This window comes from Chionomys nivalis, chromosome 21 (genome assembly GCF_950005125.1).
Source record: "Chionomys nivalis chromosome 21, mChiNiv1.1, whole genome shotgun sequence".
Lineage (NCBI taxonomy): Eukaryota > Metazoa > Chordata > Mammalia > Rodentia > Cricetidae > Chionomys > Chionomys nivalis.
In genome coordinates, this window is record NC_080106.1 from 31525296 (window position 1) to 31541793 (window position 16498).

At 46.4% G+C, this 16498-nt stretch overlaps 1 protein-coding gene across 3 annotated transcripts; it reads left to right on the top strand.

Annotated features, from left to right (window-relative positions):
• Positions 1-5: 5 nt before the first annotated feature.
• On the top strand, positions 6-15802 carry Ciapin1 (cytokine induced apoptosis inhibitor 1). 3 transcript variants are annotated; one of them, XM_057754322.1, is made up of 9 exons: positions 6-108; positions 4207-4392; positions 4705-4857; positions 5019-5095; positions 5739-5904; positions 7914-7984; positions 9665-9780; positions 12418-12496; positions 13006-15802. In XM_057754322.1, the coding sequence occupies exons 2-9, from the start codon at positions 4236-4238 to the stop codon at positions 13114-13116; spliced, it is 930 nt and encodes a 309-aa protein (XP_057610305.1). In that variant the 5' UTR covers positions 6-108; positions 4207-4235; the 3' UTR covers positions 13117-15802. The 3 variants fall into 3 exon arrangements, with proteins under 3 accessions (XP_057610305.1, XP_057610306.1, XP_057610307.1); XM_057754323.1 differs by having other exon boundaries at positions 4210-4392; XM_057754324.1 differs by lacking the exon at positions 6-108 and adding an exon at positions 401-435 and having other exon boundaries at positions 4210-4392.
• The last annotated feature ends 696 nt before the right edge of the window (positions 15803-16498 follow it).

Consider the following 16498-nt stretch of genomic DNA (forward strand, 5'->3'; position numbering starts at 1 on the left):
GGGAGGCGCGTCTACCTTCTAGGACTGGGTGCTGCGCCGCGTCTTCCCGCGAGAGACCGGAGACGAGAAGCCGGCGTCTGTGGAGCGGGTATTCAGGGTAGGAGGAAGGTGAGCTCGTTCTGGGCAGCTCGAGCACCCGATCGGGCCTAACGGGCCTCCTCGGGCCCACTCTCATCCTCCGTCCTCTCGTTTCCGCTCCCCGCGCCGTCATTGGCTTGCCTGGGGGAAGCCGGTGTGAGGGATCACGGTGACCATCATGGCCCTGCATGCGGCGGCATTTCTATCGCCGGGGCTCTTCTGCCGCCTCTTTTTCTCGTGAAACCCGGAGCTGGCATCGGGATCGCCAGTTTACTCCTAGCCATCTGTGGTGACCTTGGGTCTCCTTCAGGGCATCTGGCGGAAAGCACGAAAGCTGGGGAGAACCTGGAGTCACAGGTTGTCCCTTTGAGCTTGGCACTTATTTCCGACTTATCTAGGATGCTTGTTTATAAAAACAAACCCAGGCTTTTGCCCGGATAGTTGACCCTGTGGTCCAGGGATCTAGCTTTAACAAACCATTTGTAAGGTTGGGAGAGGCTTGCCTCTTAGCGTCTGGCGTACCTGAGTCCAGGTTGCAGTCTTCAGAGGGGACCTGAGCGACTCGCTGCTCCCCCTGGGAAGGAGCAAATAGTGTGTATTTATTATCATGATCATGGAGGGAGCATTTATGTGGAGGCCAGAGGACAAGTTTGTTTTTCATCAGACTGTGGCCACCTCCCTCGTGACAGGGTCTCTAGTGGCCTGAAGCTCACCAGTTAAGGCTGGACCGACTGGCCAGTCTGCCCTCCTCCAGCTCCCCGGTGCTGGATTACTTACCCGGCCAAATAAGCTTTAAAAAAAAAAAAAGCCGGGCGGTGGTGGCGCACGCCTTTAATCCCAGCACTCGGGAGGCAGAGACAGGCGGATCTCTGTGAGTTCGAGACCAGCCTGGTCTACAAGAGCTAGTTCCAGGACAGACTCCAAAACCACAGAGAAACCCTGTCTCAAAAAACCAAAAAAAAAAAAAAAAAAACATATATTCTATTTCGTATTATTTTATGGGGGTTTGACACGTGTAGAATGGAAGTCAGGATAACTTTCAGGAGTGAGTCCTCTACTTCCTTGGGTTCTGAGGATTGAACTCAGGTTGTCAGGCTAGTATAGCAAGCGCCCTTACCCATTGAATCATCTCAATGGCCCACACATCCAGCTTTTCTGTGGGTTCTGGGACTCGAACTCAAAGCCTTGTACTCGCAAAGCGTCTGCTCTACCTACCTAGCCATCCCCAGAGCCCTTAATGATCTTGAGATGAGTTTCACTGAAGGGTCCAGGCTGTCCTCAGAACTCGGGATCCCTCTTCAGTATCCTAAGAGGGTTGGGATTACAGGCAAGCGCCATTCTCGGCTATTAAATTGGTGTTTGTTTGATTTTGTGGTATTGAAGTCTGAACTCAGGACCGTATACATGCTAGCTAAGTACATACCACTGAACTGTACCCCCGTCCCTAATGAGTGACACCTGCAACAATGTATTGTGTCATATCCAGCCCTCTTAAATGGGACCAAGAGCCTAAGAATCTGCTTGTTGGGTGCCTTAAAGATAAATATGCCCATCTCCAGTCGTCAGATGTTTGCTCTTGTTCTTACTGCCCGCTGGTAACTTTTTTTTAAAACAGGGTCTCACTACGTAGCTGAACTTGATGTGTAGACTAGACTGGCCTTGAACTCCCAGAGATCTGCCTACCTTTGTCTAGGAAGTTCTGGTACTAAAGGTGAACACCACCACATGGGGCTGCTAGGAACATTTTTGGAAAGCCTTGGGTGGCTGCTGTCAGCCTGAGAAGCATCTAACAAACAAGATCAATTATGTGACGTTGACGTCCACTTCACCTCTCTGAAGTTGTGAAACAGCCCTGAGTCACAGCTCCTGAGTATGCTGGCTTAGGCGCTGGATTTATATATATATATAGTTCTGGTTTTAAAAAATCTGATCAAAATTGTCACACTTTGGCTCTAGAGCTTAAAAAAAATTGCCTTTTCAGGAAAGGTTGACTGAAAACTGTAGGTGTGTGTGTGTGTTGGTGAGGGGAGGTTTAAGGTTTAATCTACTCATGAGGTCCCTCTTGTTATGGGAAGAAGAATGTTCTGTTTACACTCCGCTAACTTACTGGCACAGTCCCACTGGCACTGGATGTCAAAGGCGAGGCTCTCTGTGGGTTCTAAGGATGGAAAGGAAGCTTTGCATTCTCCCCTCACAAGCATCTGTAAGGAGAGAGGTTTTACCAAGACTGTTGGAAGCAAAGACAAACTGCAGATTATTTCATTGAGCTCTGTGGACCAGCATCTGCCGAGTGCTTTACATAGCTTGCTGTTCCAGGGATTCTTACCAGTCGTATAAATATGAGGTTGTTTATTGACAAGGAGACTCAGAAAGTCTGACTTGCCATAGTCCTGTCCCTAATGAAACAAGTAGTGGACAGATGTTCAGGCTCTTCATTTTTAATAACTTGCCACCCATCAGTAAGTACTCTTGCCTTCCCTGCAGGCTCTTAAATGTGAGATTGATCCCATGTTACCCAATTGAGAGATTTGCAAGGTTTCTTTCTCAAAATCATGTGTCAGTTAGAAGCTGTTCATTCTTGACGGTGTGCTTTTTAGGGATTTAAAATCCCACACTAAAGAACCAAAGACTCCTGCCTGTCTGATAACCACGTGGTGTCCTCTTGGGCTTTGTGCTGAGTCAGGATAGCACAGAGCTGGTGTTCGCAGGAAGAAACTAGCCAAAAAGCTGTGGTGGAGTGAGAATGCAATAGGGAGGGAGTCACGTTGGAGTGGAAGTCAGGTGTTGAATCTAGCCAGCTGAGGGTTTCAATTTTGCTGTAGACATTAAAACCATTAGTAGCATTTCTGAAATGGCAAAGCACTGTGTAATCAAAGGTGACGCTGGTTAAAGGTCATAGTTTTTAGATACAAAGGTGAACAGTTTTCAAACCAAGCATGATGTTGCATACCTGTAATCCTAGTACTTGGGTATTAGAGGAGGCAGGATCAGAAGTTCAAGGCCAGCCTGGGCTAGATGAGACCCCCCCCCACCCCGCAAAAAAAAAAAAAAAGTAACAGGAAAATGAAATAAGTTATGTTTTATTTTTGTGTGTGTGGCCATTTGTACCCCACCTGCACATGTGGAGGTCACAGGACAACCTGTAGAAGTCAGTTCTTTCTCTCCATGTGGTACATGAAGACTGATCTCAGATCATCAAGGTTGGCCACAAGTGTTTTTACTGGCTGGTGCATCTGCTGCCTCTGGATGTTTTTATAGAAGGGAAGTGTAAGGGCATGTGACCTAAATACAGCCGGGAGTGTGGGGTGTCACTCTTACAGAGCTGGCCATCTCTGCAGAAGTCAGAAGTGTTCAGCATGAGTCTGCTGCCACTGCTTCTTTGTTTCCCATATTTGAAGCTGGAAACTTGGTGCATTAATGTTTAAGGAAGGAGGAGCTGACAGATATCCCTTGGCCTTCTTCACAGTGGGCAGACTTGCATATCAGGTGGAAGAGAAAGCTAACCTGGGTGGGATGCTTTCATAGTTATGCAGGTTTGCATTTGAGTCCCAGCTTTTGTTTTACTCACACGATATTGTACTGTACATTGGGAATAACCTAACATCAGCTATTCTGAGAGTCATTTGAGATAATGTGTGTATAAGGTGTGTTTCAAAGAGGCTGGCTAATGTGAAATGTTGAAAATAGTGTTGGTCACTGTAGATTTGGTGCAATTGAATTTTTATAAGTAATGTCAAGAAATATACGTAATGAAAATGTTTAATTTGCAAATTTTAAATATCTTTTTTAAAAACTATAACTATGGTTAGGCTAGCTGCCAGTGTGTTGCCTTCCTCTATGAGTCACCTCTGCCTAATGAATGCCCTGTTTGTTTTATAGTCAGCTCAGACTTGATTCTAACCCCCTTTTGTTGACGTTGCTATATCCGTCTTGTCTACCTGTCATGTCAGGGAATGTTGGGATTATGAAACCTTGAGACTGAAGGTTCATTTACTGAGAATCTTAGGGTTTACACCAAGCTATAATGCATCCTCAGCTGGAGGTTGTTAGAAGTAGGTTATGATTCTAATCATACTCGATGATAACCCGGGGATTAAATTCCACTGTTGTCTTGATTTCTCTTGCCAGTAGCTTTTAGGTACGGCTGCACTGCAGGAATGGCAGAGTTTGGGATCTCCCCTGGCCAGCTTGTGGCAGTGTTCTGGGACAAGTCATCTCCTGAGGAGGCCCTAAAAAAACTGGTGGATAATCTTCAAGGGTTAACTGGCAGCGAGGGCCAAGTGTTCACGGAGAACCTCAGCCAGCTGCTGCAGTGTGAGTGCCTCCTGCTGTTCCTGTCTTCCTTATGCTTGAGTTTTGTCGGTCACCCCATTTTTTGAGCACACTTGAGCATATTGTTGGTAGTTTCTGTTCTTTTCTTTGGTGGCTGTTCCTCATTCTAAAAATCTCCTTTTTTCTTATGGAGGTTGAGGAATTAGTGTGATGGGGCAGAACAGAGTCTTAGCCCCCTTCTGCTGCTATCGGGGGCTTTATTCTCCTGTGGTGATACCGTACCCTCTGTGGGAGGTCTGTGGGAGTATGGGGAGGTGGCTCCCCGGGTAGGCAACTGTTCCTTATTCTTTTCAGCTGCCCATAAAGAATCCAGCTTTGACGTTATTCTGTCGGGTGTAGTCCCAGGAAGCACCTCTGTGCACAGTGCTGAGGTTCTGGCTGAGATGGCCCGAATCCTTCGGCCAGGAGGATGCCTCTTTCTGAAAGAACCAGTGGAGATAACTGTAGGTAAGAATGTCTTTACTCAGAAGGTGGATGTTTAGCACAGCCGAGTCTTTGCATGTGCACACTGTCTCCCCAGCCAGAGGGACCACTTGGAGATAAGCATTCCTGTAGTAGTTTTTCCCAGCTTTGACCATGACGCCATTAATGGGGGTTTTCCTTGACAGTTAACAATGACAAAATGAAGACGGCCTCTAAGCTGTGTTCTGCCCTGACTCTTTCTGGCCTTGTGGAAGTTAAAGAGGTAGGTGTGTAGAGATAGCCGTCCTTGTTAGGCATGTAAACCTTGGGGGATAGAGTTTGTCCATATAGCTGGGGGCAAGTAAGGTTAGAGGTGCTGCACAGAGTTAGAAGGTAATTTGAAGCTTGCTGCCTGAGAGATAAAATACGAGATGCCTTGAAGAAGAAGCCCTTGGGAGCAGATCCCTTCTGAAGACTCTGAGTGGCTGTTACTAGTCTTCCTGGAACTGTTTAACAGTGGTGGCTGTGCTTCAGGGGAACAGAAGAAGGTTTGCTGCTTCTCCCCGTCTCAGTACACAACCCTTAGGCCTAGATGGAATGCTGTCCCTTAGACGCTGGTGGGACTGCGGATGGGTGTTGTGCCTTTATGACAACTGAATAGAGTTAAGCAGAGGCATTTATACTTCCGTATTCTTCTCTAGAAGCTAAACATAAAAATATTAGCATTTCCTTGGTTTTGGAGAGGTGTTATTCCATGATAACTGTTATTGTTATATTTCTGATTTTTAAAAATGCTATTCAGGGCCTTAAGTTCTTTTCTGAGACAGACTCACTGTTGGATGTTGTCCAGGCTGGCCACAAGGCCGGCTTGGCAAGACAGTGGCTGAAGAAGCATGAACTGATGCGATGGATATCTTCAATTACAGTTGCAACGGGAGTCCTTAAGCTCGGAGGAGGTGCAGTCTGTCCAGGAACACCTGGGCTACCACAGTGACAGCCTGCTCGTAGTTCATATCACTGGCAAGAAGCCAAACTTTGAAGTGGGCTCTTCCAGCCAGCTTAAGCTTTTAACCAACAAGAAGACTTCTTCAGGTAAGGCTAGCCTGAGGACATCCTATATGGGTGGGCCTGAGGAGCATGTTAGAAATTGAACCATGATCTAAATATTCTTAGATTAGTCCTTTCATTTTTGCCATTTGCCAGTTGCAGAATGTTCCCTGCGCTTTTATCTTAGACTTATTAGTATTCAAACCTGTAATAATGTGTAGCTGTTCCCTAGTGCGCTGAAGGCCCCCTCATCTTGGAGGCCTGAGTCTCTTGTTCAGTTGATGCTGTTTCTTCAGGCTCTGGGAGGATGGGTTTATTCTCAGGAGACATCATTATGGGGCTAATGGTGCACACGGGCTCTCGTTCAGTTTCCAGGGCTTTTTTCTTTTCCCTTTTCTCTTTTGACTGGGAGGGATTGAAATAGGCTTTCTCTATGTATCCCTGACTGTCCTGGACCTTGCTCTGTAGACCTTGCTGGCCTGGAACTCATTCAGAGAGATCATCTGCCTCTGCCTCCCAAGTGCTAGGATTGAAGGCGTGCGCCACCACCTCCTGGCTAGGGCTTTTTTCCTGTGCCTGTAAAGTCACAAACTTATTTCTAAAGATTGTTTGCTAGTTTGATTTGTGCATGTTTTGTATATTTCAGAATTTTAAAATTGTAAACATTGTTTAATTTTTTTCTATGTGCAACAGCCATTTTTAACATGCCCTTTTGAGCTAACGTTTTCATATACAATGTATTCATACAGAAAAATGTTTTTGTCTTGACATTTTCATATGCATCATTGTACCTTGCTCCTACCATCCCCTGTAGATACTATTTTAATGCTTTTGTCAGAGCTGTAATCACAGTGTTGTTGGTTTGATTTTGATGGAACATCCTCCAGGCTGCATCCTGTTGAAATGCTAAAAAACAAAACTCATGTTTCTTCTGCTCAAAAGTTACGTCATATTTGTGTGCATGCATTGCTCGTCTCTCGTCCTTGCTGTGACTGCTTTCTTTTGTCTCAGTTGTTTCTTGGCTGTGAGGAATGCAGAGATATAATAGATGCTTGCGGCATATCCATATCCATACTGCATTCTTCTGTTATCTAGCCTCCAGTCTTTTTTGTTGTTGTTGTTGTTGTTTCTATTTTTTTGAGACAGGATTTCTTTGTGTAATCTTGACTGTCCTGGAACTAACTCTGTAGACCAGGCTGGCTTCGAACTTACAGAGATCCTCCTGCCTCTGCCTCTCAAGTACTAGGATTAAAGGTGTGCACCACCCCTACCTAGCTAGCCTCAATCTTTATGAAGTACTTTAACCTCAATTTCTGGTCCCCACTTCTTTGTCTTTTGAGTGGCAGGAATTAGAGGCCTGTGTTCTCAAACTTGGTCTCAGGAAATATTTGGACCTTTGATTTCATGGTTCCTGGAGGGTTGGGATGGCTTAGGTCAGCGGTTGACCCTGTGGACGTTCTGAGCATCCAGCTGTGGCAGTGATGACCCCTGGTGGTGGACGGACCCTAAAAGCCTTACTGAGGATCTGCCCCTCTAAACCCCCAGCCAAGAGGCTCTTAGATGGTTTCTGGTGTCCTGACCCAAATGCACAATGTTCTGTCCACCAGCAGCCTAGAGTCTGTTTCCTTATGTAACAGGCTCACATAGGCTAAATCTTTGCTATTTTTGAAGTTGCTGATACTTCTCTCATTTGATTCTTAAATTATCTGCAGTAGACAGGGGGAGTGCCAAAACCTATGTTACCGGGGTGTAAACTGAGGTGATAAGAAAAAGGCAGCATGGAATGGAGGTTGTAGCCTCATCTACCCTCAGCTATAAGACTAGGGTGGCAGGCACCTCACAGATTCCTTAGTAGGCTTAGGTGAGATAATGGAAGCGCTGGTGGACTGCCTAGCACAAACCAGGCATGCAGCAAATGCAGACTTGACTGTGTGGAGCTGAGTGTGAGCCTCCCCTCTGTCTGTCTTTCTCTTCTAGTCTCCACTGGTGCTAAGGCTTGCTTGTAGTTTGCTTCTCACTGTTTAAAGAGTTCTTTTTCTTTTATGTTGGACTAGTGAAGCCCGTTGTGGATCCTGCTGCTGCCAAGCTCTGGACTCTCTCAGCCAACGACATGGAGGATGACATGGTGAGTTGGCCCTGAAAGTCACTTGACTGCTCCCTCTCGGGCTTCACATTGAGTGTGAACAGCTGTAGTGAAAGTGGCCTTAAATTTTTGTTTTGTTTTGTTTTAATTTTGTGTGTATGAGTGTTTGTCTGTCTGTTTATCTGTATGTATGTACATGGTATGCATGCCTGGTACCCTGGAAGCCCAGAAGAGGGTATTAGATCCCCTGGAACTGGAGTCAAGTTATAGGCAGTTATTAGGTGCTGAGTGGGCACTAGAAACCACACCACATTCTCTGCTAGAGCAGCAAGTACTTTAACCACTGAGCGTGTCTCCAGCTCTGAGAGTGGCCTTTAGATTTGTAAGTGTGAATGTGTTTAAGACACAGCACATAGCAGTGCCTGAGTTTGGTATCTTTTATTAGTAGTGTTTTAAATTTATTTCTATAGTATCTTTTCCATGTAGATGGAAGTTTCTGTCCTGCCTAGTCCCACAACCATTCAGTCCCAAAGAAACACACAAAGACTTATATTAACTATAAACTGTTTGGCCTATTGCTGAGGCTAACTAGCTCTTACAACTTGAATTAACCCATAATTCTTATCTATGTTTAGCCACGTGGCTTGGTACCTTTTTCAATAAGTTATTCCCATCTTGCTTTTTTCTCCTTCTGGGTTACGACTGGCTCTCTCTGCCTTTCCCCATCCCAGAATTCTTAGTCTGGTTGCCCCACTTCCTACCTGACTACTGGCCAATCAGCGTTTTATGAAATCAAATATGAATGACAAATCTTTGCAGCGTTTAAGAGCATTTTCCCCTACAGATTTTCTTGTCTTCCCTTTACATGAAATAGTAAAGATTCTTGTAGACTTAAACCAGGAGAGGATTTAGCAGCTGAGGTATTTTATTGGCCTCTGTCTAGGCAATTGAATACTGACTAAACAAAATTCAGTGAAAGTCACTGAATGCTCACTGTCTTGAACTTAGTGTTCGCACCTTTGATCTGTCATATCTATAAGAAATTTAAACTGGGCCATGGTGGCAAATATCTTTAATTCCAGAACTTGGGAGGTAGAGGCAGATGAATTGCTGAGTTTGAGGCCATCCTGGTTCCAGAACAGCTATGGCTACACAGAGAAACCCTGTCTTAAAAAACCAAAAAGAAAGAAAGAGAGAGAAAGAAAGAAAATTGTTTAAACACCCTTTTACTATTGAGACAAGAGTGATGAGCAAAATACACCATGGCTGATGCTCTCAGAATTTATAGATATAACTCTTCACATTTACAAAAAAGTTACACAGATATATGTGTGATTTTTTTATATGTATAATTATTTGCTTTTATTCCTCTGAAATTTTATGGGAAATGTTTTGCTTCCATTGACTTTATTCCCATGATTATCCATATGTTGAAATAAAGAAATGTCTCTTTATTTCACCTGCTCCCACCCTCACTATGCACACGCGTGTGTGTACACGTACATGCACACACGTTCTCTACATAGTATCAGCCAGTTTTGCAGCTATTTCTGGCCTTATGCAGTTTTCCATGGACCGTCGGCCTCTTCAGCACATGGCATAGTTCACAGTGGGTGTAGCTTTGACTTTGTCTTGTACGTGCATGCTCTTGACCTGTGATTACCTCAGCTTTTCATCAGAGAGACCGTGGCTGTGTTCTTAAATGTTGTGCTCACTCTCCAGGATCTCATTGACTCAGATGAACTGCTAGATCCAGAAGATTTAAAGAAGCCCGATCCAGCCTCCCTGAAGGCCCCTTCATGTGGGGAAGGGAAAAAGAGGAAGGCCTGTAAGAACTGGTGAGTGCTGGGGGCAGGTCTGGGCTGCAGCTTCTTCTCCAGTGGTCATCTGTTCTGTGCCTCTTCTCCTGAGAACGGGTTTTCCTGTGAGATGTGAGGTGCACAGAGAACTAGGTGGAATAAGAAGTATCCTGACTGAGCATCCCAGTACTCGGGAGGCCAAAGCAGGCAGATCTCTCTTGAGTTCCAGCTACCCTGATCTACATAGAGAGTTCCAGGCCAGCAAGGCTTCCACAGTGAAACCCTGCCTCAAAACAACCAAAGGAGAAAAGAAAAGAAAAGTATCATAGTATTCCCAATTCCCAGGTCAGAAGTCATTTTAAGCGCTCAGAGACTGTCCTGCTGTTTTCTGTCTTCAGAGGACCCTGATAATAAGACAGGCCAGCTGTCTTTAATCCTTCCCTAAATCCTTGATCCAGAAGGTCACTTTCTCCATTTTGTAAAGAGATCCTTGGGGCCCTCGTTTCTTGATACCATTTTGGGTGGTTTGTCGTGTGTCAGGTGTCATTTGCTCTCTTGTGCACTGACCACCCAGTGCATCTTTTTTTTTTTTCAAGACAGGGTTCCTTTGTAGCTTGGAAGCCTGTCCTGGAACTAGCTCTTGTAGCCCAGACTGGCCTCAAACTCACAGAGATCCACCTGCCTTGCCTCCCGAGTGCTGGGATTGAAGGCGTGCACCACCACCGCTGGGCTCATCCAGTGCATCTTTGCAGTCTTAAAAAGCCAAGTCTGTGGTCCTGGGCGAAGTGTTTATTTTGTTTATGAGTTTTTGTCTGAGTAGCATGCGACTTAGATGTTGAACCTCTTTGGTTCTTTTTGTTTGCGTATTTTTGAGATGGGGGTTTTACTTTGAAGCCCTAGCTGGCCTGGAACTTGCTTTGTAGAGCGGGGTGGCCTTGGATCACAGAGACTGAGTGTTGACTTTAGATCAGCATCTTGCTGGTTCTGTCATTTTTTTCCCCCCTCGTTTACATTTTTCAGGTTTTTCCTTTTGTTCCTTTCTGGGAGATTATCAATCTTCTAAACCTTTAGTTATTATTTTCTTCCTCCTATCATGATTTTAGTTTGTAGTTTTCTCTTTGCTATTGTGCCCTCCCCCCAATATGTTGATTATCGTTTTTCATTTGGATATAAAGAAGCTAATATCCTCCCCTGACTTTTTGAGACAGGGGCTCTCTATATCCCTGACTGTCCTGGAACTCACTGTGTAGACCAGACTGGCTTCGAACTCACCGAGCTGCTTCTGCATTTGCCTCTCAGTGCTGAGATTAAAAGTATGTGCCATCATGCCCTACTCTGCTTTTTATGTTGCTGGGTTTTTGTTTGTTTGTTTGTTTGTTTATTCATTTTATTTTGTTTTTGATTTTTCAAAGCAGGGTTTCTGTCCTTGGCTCTCCTGGAACTAAGTCTGTAGACCAGGCTGGCCTTGAACTTAGAGATTCACCTGCCTCTGTCTCCTGGGTGCCACTACCACCCAGCTTTTTTGTTACTTAATTGTTTTTGTACACTGGTACCCATGAAGGGAACCAAACTTGAGTCCTCTGCAAGAGCAGTATGCACTTGTTAACTGCTGGTCCATCTCTTCAGTCCTTTCTCTCCTTTTCTGTTCCTTCCAAGATGCCTTTTTCTTCTTGTTGGCCTCCTGTTCCCTGGTTAGAGGATTTCCTAGGATGCTTGGTGGTCATAACCTTCATAATTTAAAAGTGAAGGACAGAGTCAGGTGTGGTGGTGCTAGTGAGAATCCCAGCATGCAGGAGGCTGAGGCAGGGTTGCAAGTTCAAAGTTAGCTTGGACTATATAACAAGACTCTCAAAAACTGGTTAACACAAACAAGAACACGCTGATCATGGTAACCGAGCATCTAGGTGGACTGACTGGTTCACTTTATCAGCCTAGGTGGGTGTTTGGAGGCCCGGATTCCCAGCGCCCTGTGTCTTATACTCAGGTTGGCTGGATTGCTCAGGGGAAGTCCTCCAATGTCTGCTGCTGGCCCTTTGGCACCCTGAGGTTTCCGCGGGCAGTAGGAGTGGTTTATCTGTTGATTCTCCAACAGTATCGTTTCTGTAGCTCTGGAGGTTTGAGAGGTGAAGTTGTAGGTATCTGTGTCATTCTGTCCTGACGTGGAAGCTTTGTGTTGGTGTTTGTGCTAGTGTGGGGCAGGCTTGGCTTGTTTATTCACCCACCGATTGTTTTTATTATATTTTTCATTTGTTTTTTAAGATAGTCTCTCAATATAGTTCAGGCAGACCTTAAACTTGGAGTTGTTCTCCAGCACTGGGATTTCAGGCCTGACTACCACGTGCAGCCCTCATCAGGCTCCAGGTGTTCCAACTTCCCAACATTTACAAATGAGAGGATTGCAAGAGAAAATTCAGATTTTCTTCTGTTTATTGCTTTTGTATGTTTGTGGTGTTGGGGATTAAGCCCAGGGTCCTATACAGCTAGGCGTGTGCGCTGCCACTGAACTGCATCTCAGTTCCTCCTGTTCTTGAGTTTGGAAACTGGCAACTTTGCTGTCTTCCCCAGCAGCCTCACCCCGAGCCTGCTGGTTCCATAGCATTAACTTGAAAAGTCTAGAAATGTATATAGCTCTGTTAGAGGTGGCAAGTCTATTCACCAGCCATTGGTTTTCCCTAGCACCTGTGGCCTTGCAGAAGAACTGGAAAGAGAGAAGTCAAAGGAGCAGGGCACTCAGCCCAAGTCAGCCTGTGGAAATGTACGTACCTGCCCCTTACCATCGTGTGCCCACTCCTGTGACATCAGGACACAGACTAGCTGAACTCAAGGGATTTGTATCGGGTTTTCTCAAGGGCCAGTGTGAAAGGCCATGTATGTAGCTGTGATGAGAGAGGCTGTCCTGAGAAGGGTCAGCATTCTCGAGCCCGTGTTCAAGTTATTTCTTTATTTTGCTACCCAAGTCTCTTCCTTGGTGTGGGATGTGGTTAACTCGGCGATTTGGCTGACGTTGCTGTGATCCTATAGTGGTCCTCAGGGCTGCCTGAGATACCAGCCCTCTTGCCTCCTTCAGACGGGGCTTGCCCGGTAGCTCAGGCAGGCCGTAAACTTGTCTCAGCCTCCCAAGCACAGCAGTTACAGGTGTATATCACCTCACCTGACTGGAACCCTTACTGATTGACTTTTCATAAAACAAGAGACCTGTGGGCATACTAAGATGTCCTTTGGCCCTTACTTAGCCTCTCTGGGTGACTCTCGCTCTCTCCACAGTGCTACCTGGGAGACGCTTTTCGATGCGCCAACTGCCCCTACCTTGGGATGCCAGCCTTCAAGCCTGGAGAACAGGTGCTCCTGAACAACAGCAATCTCCAGGATGCCTAGGAGGAACCTCAGGCACACACCCCCTCCTCCAGCCAACTCCTAACCCTCAGCCCCACCACTGCCTCCTCCCACTCTGAGAACATCCGCAGGGAGAGGCTTGTAGCAGAGTGAAGCCACGGTGGTGCGGTGCTGTGCGGTGCTGCTATGTCTTGAAGACCAAGGTGTGAGGGACCTGCCTCTTGATAGTGTTAGAAGAAGGTGCACCCTAAGGAACTCCGCTCCTGGTGGGACCGTGCTGACCTCTCCACCCTTGAAGCTAGACCCTTGAGTATTTATGCTGTAGAAGCGCCAGGCTCTTCTCGGTGATGCTGCCACCTACTGATCTTCAGTGTGCAATTCTTGGAGCCATGGGTCAGCTGTCAGAGGGCCTCAGGGGCACCAAAGAAGTCACTCCCCAGTTGCTGTGATCCATCTGTGTCCCTCTGCCCTTCCCTCACCCCATTTTGCTGTAGTGTTGTATCTGTGTCCTGATGTCATCTCTGTTAAGCAATAGACAGTAAACTTCTGTGTTTCTACGTGTCCCTTGTGATGTGTGTATATGTGTGGGGTCTGCCACAGTCATCCACATTCAACTTGGACTATGGAAGTCACACGGGAGTGGGGCCAGAGCTGCCTTTATAGAGTAGGGCCTGTCTCCATCTCCTGTAGGAGAGTCCAGGTTGAGAAGGGCAGGAGAAGCAGGCCAGGCCAGCAGCAGTAAATGTCAGAACGGGGGCCCCTTTATTCTCCCTGCTGCCCATCCACACACCTATAATCCATCGTGCCTGGTCATTTCTGTTTTAAATAAAAATACCACTGTTAACCTGTCCTTGAAACTTAATTCTCCTAGCTTGTTTCTGCTGCTTAAGAAGCAGAATCTCCATTGGCCCAAGCGACCCTTGCCTTGTGTTGCCTCTCCTCCAATTACAGCAAGACCCGGATGACATTGGAGTTTCTCTTCTGATAGGAGAAGCTCCAATAAAGTGAAAGGCTTTGTAGGTAGACTCACAGTCCCTGCCGCTCTTACTGTTAGTTATAAGGGAGATTATCCTGAGTGAGCATGGCCAGGCTATTGATCCTTTAAAAGGTCTAGAAAACAAAGTGTTTGTCTTACTGCCCATGCAGAAGCTGGCTGTGAAGGGGATTTGTTTTGAATTTTATTTTTTTATGTACACTGGCATGAATGTTTCAGATCCCCTGGAACTAGAGTTACAGTTATGAGCTGTCACGTGGGTGCTGGGAATTAAACCCGGGTCCTCTGGAAGAGCAGCCAGTGCTCCTAACTGCTGAGCCATCTTTCTACCCCTAGTTGTGAAATTTTGAGAAGTAAACAGCATGCCCCAATGTACAGCTCCCAAGAAAATGGGGGCTGCATCCCTACAACTACAAGGAGCTAGGTTCTGCCAGCACTGTGTCATCTTGGAAGAGGACTTAAAGGGTTTCTAATGAGAGCACAGCCTGCGCCTGAGGTAAGGCCTGGATCCGTGGATAGAGCACTTGCTATGCACAGGGCCTTGGTTTTGATTCCCAGTACCAAAACCAAAAGCTTTTCTCTGGCCAGAGCCAATGACTGAGATAATAAGTGGGTATGTGGCTGACTGGTTTGTCACCCAGCAACGAAAACTGACAGCCACAGACTGTTGATTGCTTCTGCAGTTGCCAAGGTGAGGGACAAACATTTTTTGGCCTCTGGGTCGAGGAGGAGCTCCTGGGCCAGAGCTTCCTTGTGAGCTTAGTAAATGCCACAAGCCCTTGAGACCTGCTTGCTGATTTCCAGCGACAGCTGACAGGACAACGGTGCCGGTGCCGTTGACAGGCCCCGGTGGCAGTCCTGCGATGGCAGAGAGTGCCCCTGCCCAGATCACGGCTGGACACTGAGGGCTGGTGGAGCACAGTTTGTCGCTGAGCAGAGTCTTGATTCTGTGATGCCTGCCTAAGGGGAAGTTTAGCCGTTTGTAAGCTTAGGGTAGAGAATCCAGAAACTGTCAGCTGTCACTGAATTCAACCTGAGTTTCCGTGAATGCAGGTGTGGGCCTGGGAGCCTTTGTAATGATTTGTTTGTGTGTGTGAGGGCATACAAGCCATGCTGCACACATGGGGGTCGGAGGGGCTGGTTCTTCCATCATGTGGGTCCCAGGAATCAAGTTCAGGGCTTCAGGCTTGGCAGCCATAATCTTTACCCACTGAACTATTTCACTGGCCCTTGTTTTCTTTTGAGACTGGGTTACTGTAGGCCAAGCTGTCCTCCATCTCCCTCCCTCTCCTCTTCCCCTTGTCTGAAACAAGGTCTGGCTACCCTAGCCTGGAACTCACAGTGATCCTCCTCAGCCTCCCAAATATTAGCATTGCAAGAATTGTGCCATAATGCCAAACCTGGTCTTAAAATTTGTTTTTTTCCATTTTTTGTGTATATGTCTATGTACCAGATTTGTTTAGTGCCCATGGACACCAGAAGAGGGTATCAGATCCCAGGGACTGGATTTAGAGCTGTGAGCCACTGTATGTGCTGAGAATCAAACCTGGTCCTCTGCAAAAGCAGCTAAGTTCTTTTTTGTTTTTTGTTTTGTTTTGTTTTGTTTTTGTTTGTTTGTTTTTTAAGATAGGGTTTTTTCTGTGTTGCTTTGGAGCCTGTCTTGGAACTCACTCTGTATTCCAGGCTGGCCTTGAAATCACAGATCCGCCTGTCTCTGCCTCCCAAGTGCTGCAATTAAAGGCGAATGAACACCTCCACTGCCTGACTTCTTAACTCTCTAAGGTTTCTGGCTTAGTGTGGCATCAAGTCACCCCTCGTGCTGAAATCATCCGCTTAGTACTGGCAGCAGAGACAAGCCACATCTTCCCTGAACTTTGGTGACTGCTGGGACTTAAGGGGGCTTGGAGCTGAGGTGTGGAGGGGGAATGAGTGAGGCAGGCTGCTGAGGTGAAGGTACTCCCTAGGTGTTTGCAGGTGCTTCTGGTTGGGAGGGGTTTACAGGGAAGCCGGCCATGGCTGGAAGCACCTGGCTGATAGCTCTCTGCTGATAGGGAACAGTGTTGCTTCACCTAGTATGTGGGGGATGGAGATGGAGGCTAAGCAGAAACCCTACCAGCTAAGGGTGGAGGTGTGGCCAGCTGGGAACACAGCAGGATTAGCTTGAACAGTTTAACACCTGCTGTCCATTAGAATCCCTGGCAGCTTCCAGAAATAAAAGACAACCTCCTATGCCTGAGTTTTATTAACAAAGACCAGTTAAATCAGAATCTTCTGGAGTGGGTCTAGGGCAGCAGTGCTTTGTAAGGCTTTCCCAGGTGTTTCTAAAGTATTCTGAACTAGAGAAAATTTTTTCATACATCAGAAAACAAGCTAAAAATTTCCCCACTGGGCATTGCAGTGAACACCTGTAATACCAGCTCTTAGGAGGTT

What these genes read in the sequence shown, in the direction of transcription:
- Ciapin1 (XM_057754322.1), top strand. Translation starts at nt 4,236, where the DNA reads ATGGCAGAGTTTGGGATCTCCCCTGGCCAGCTTGTGGCAGTGTTCTGG. An exon ending in CCTCAGCCAGCTGCTGCAGT is followed by an intron (nt 4,393 to 4,704) that starts GTGAGTGCCTCC and finishes TATTCTTTTCAG; the next exon opens with CTGCCCATAAAGAATCCAGC. An exon ending in CAACAAGAAGACTTCTTCAG is followed by an intron (nt 5,905 to 7,913) that starts GTAAGGCTAGCC and finishes ATGTTGGACTAG; the next exon opens with TGAAGCCCGTTGTGGATCCT.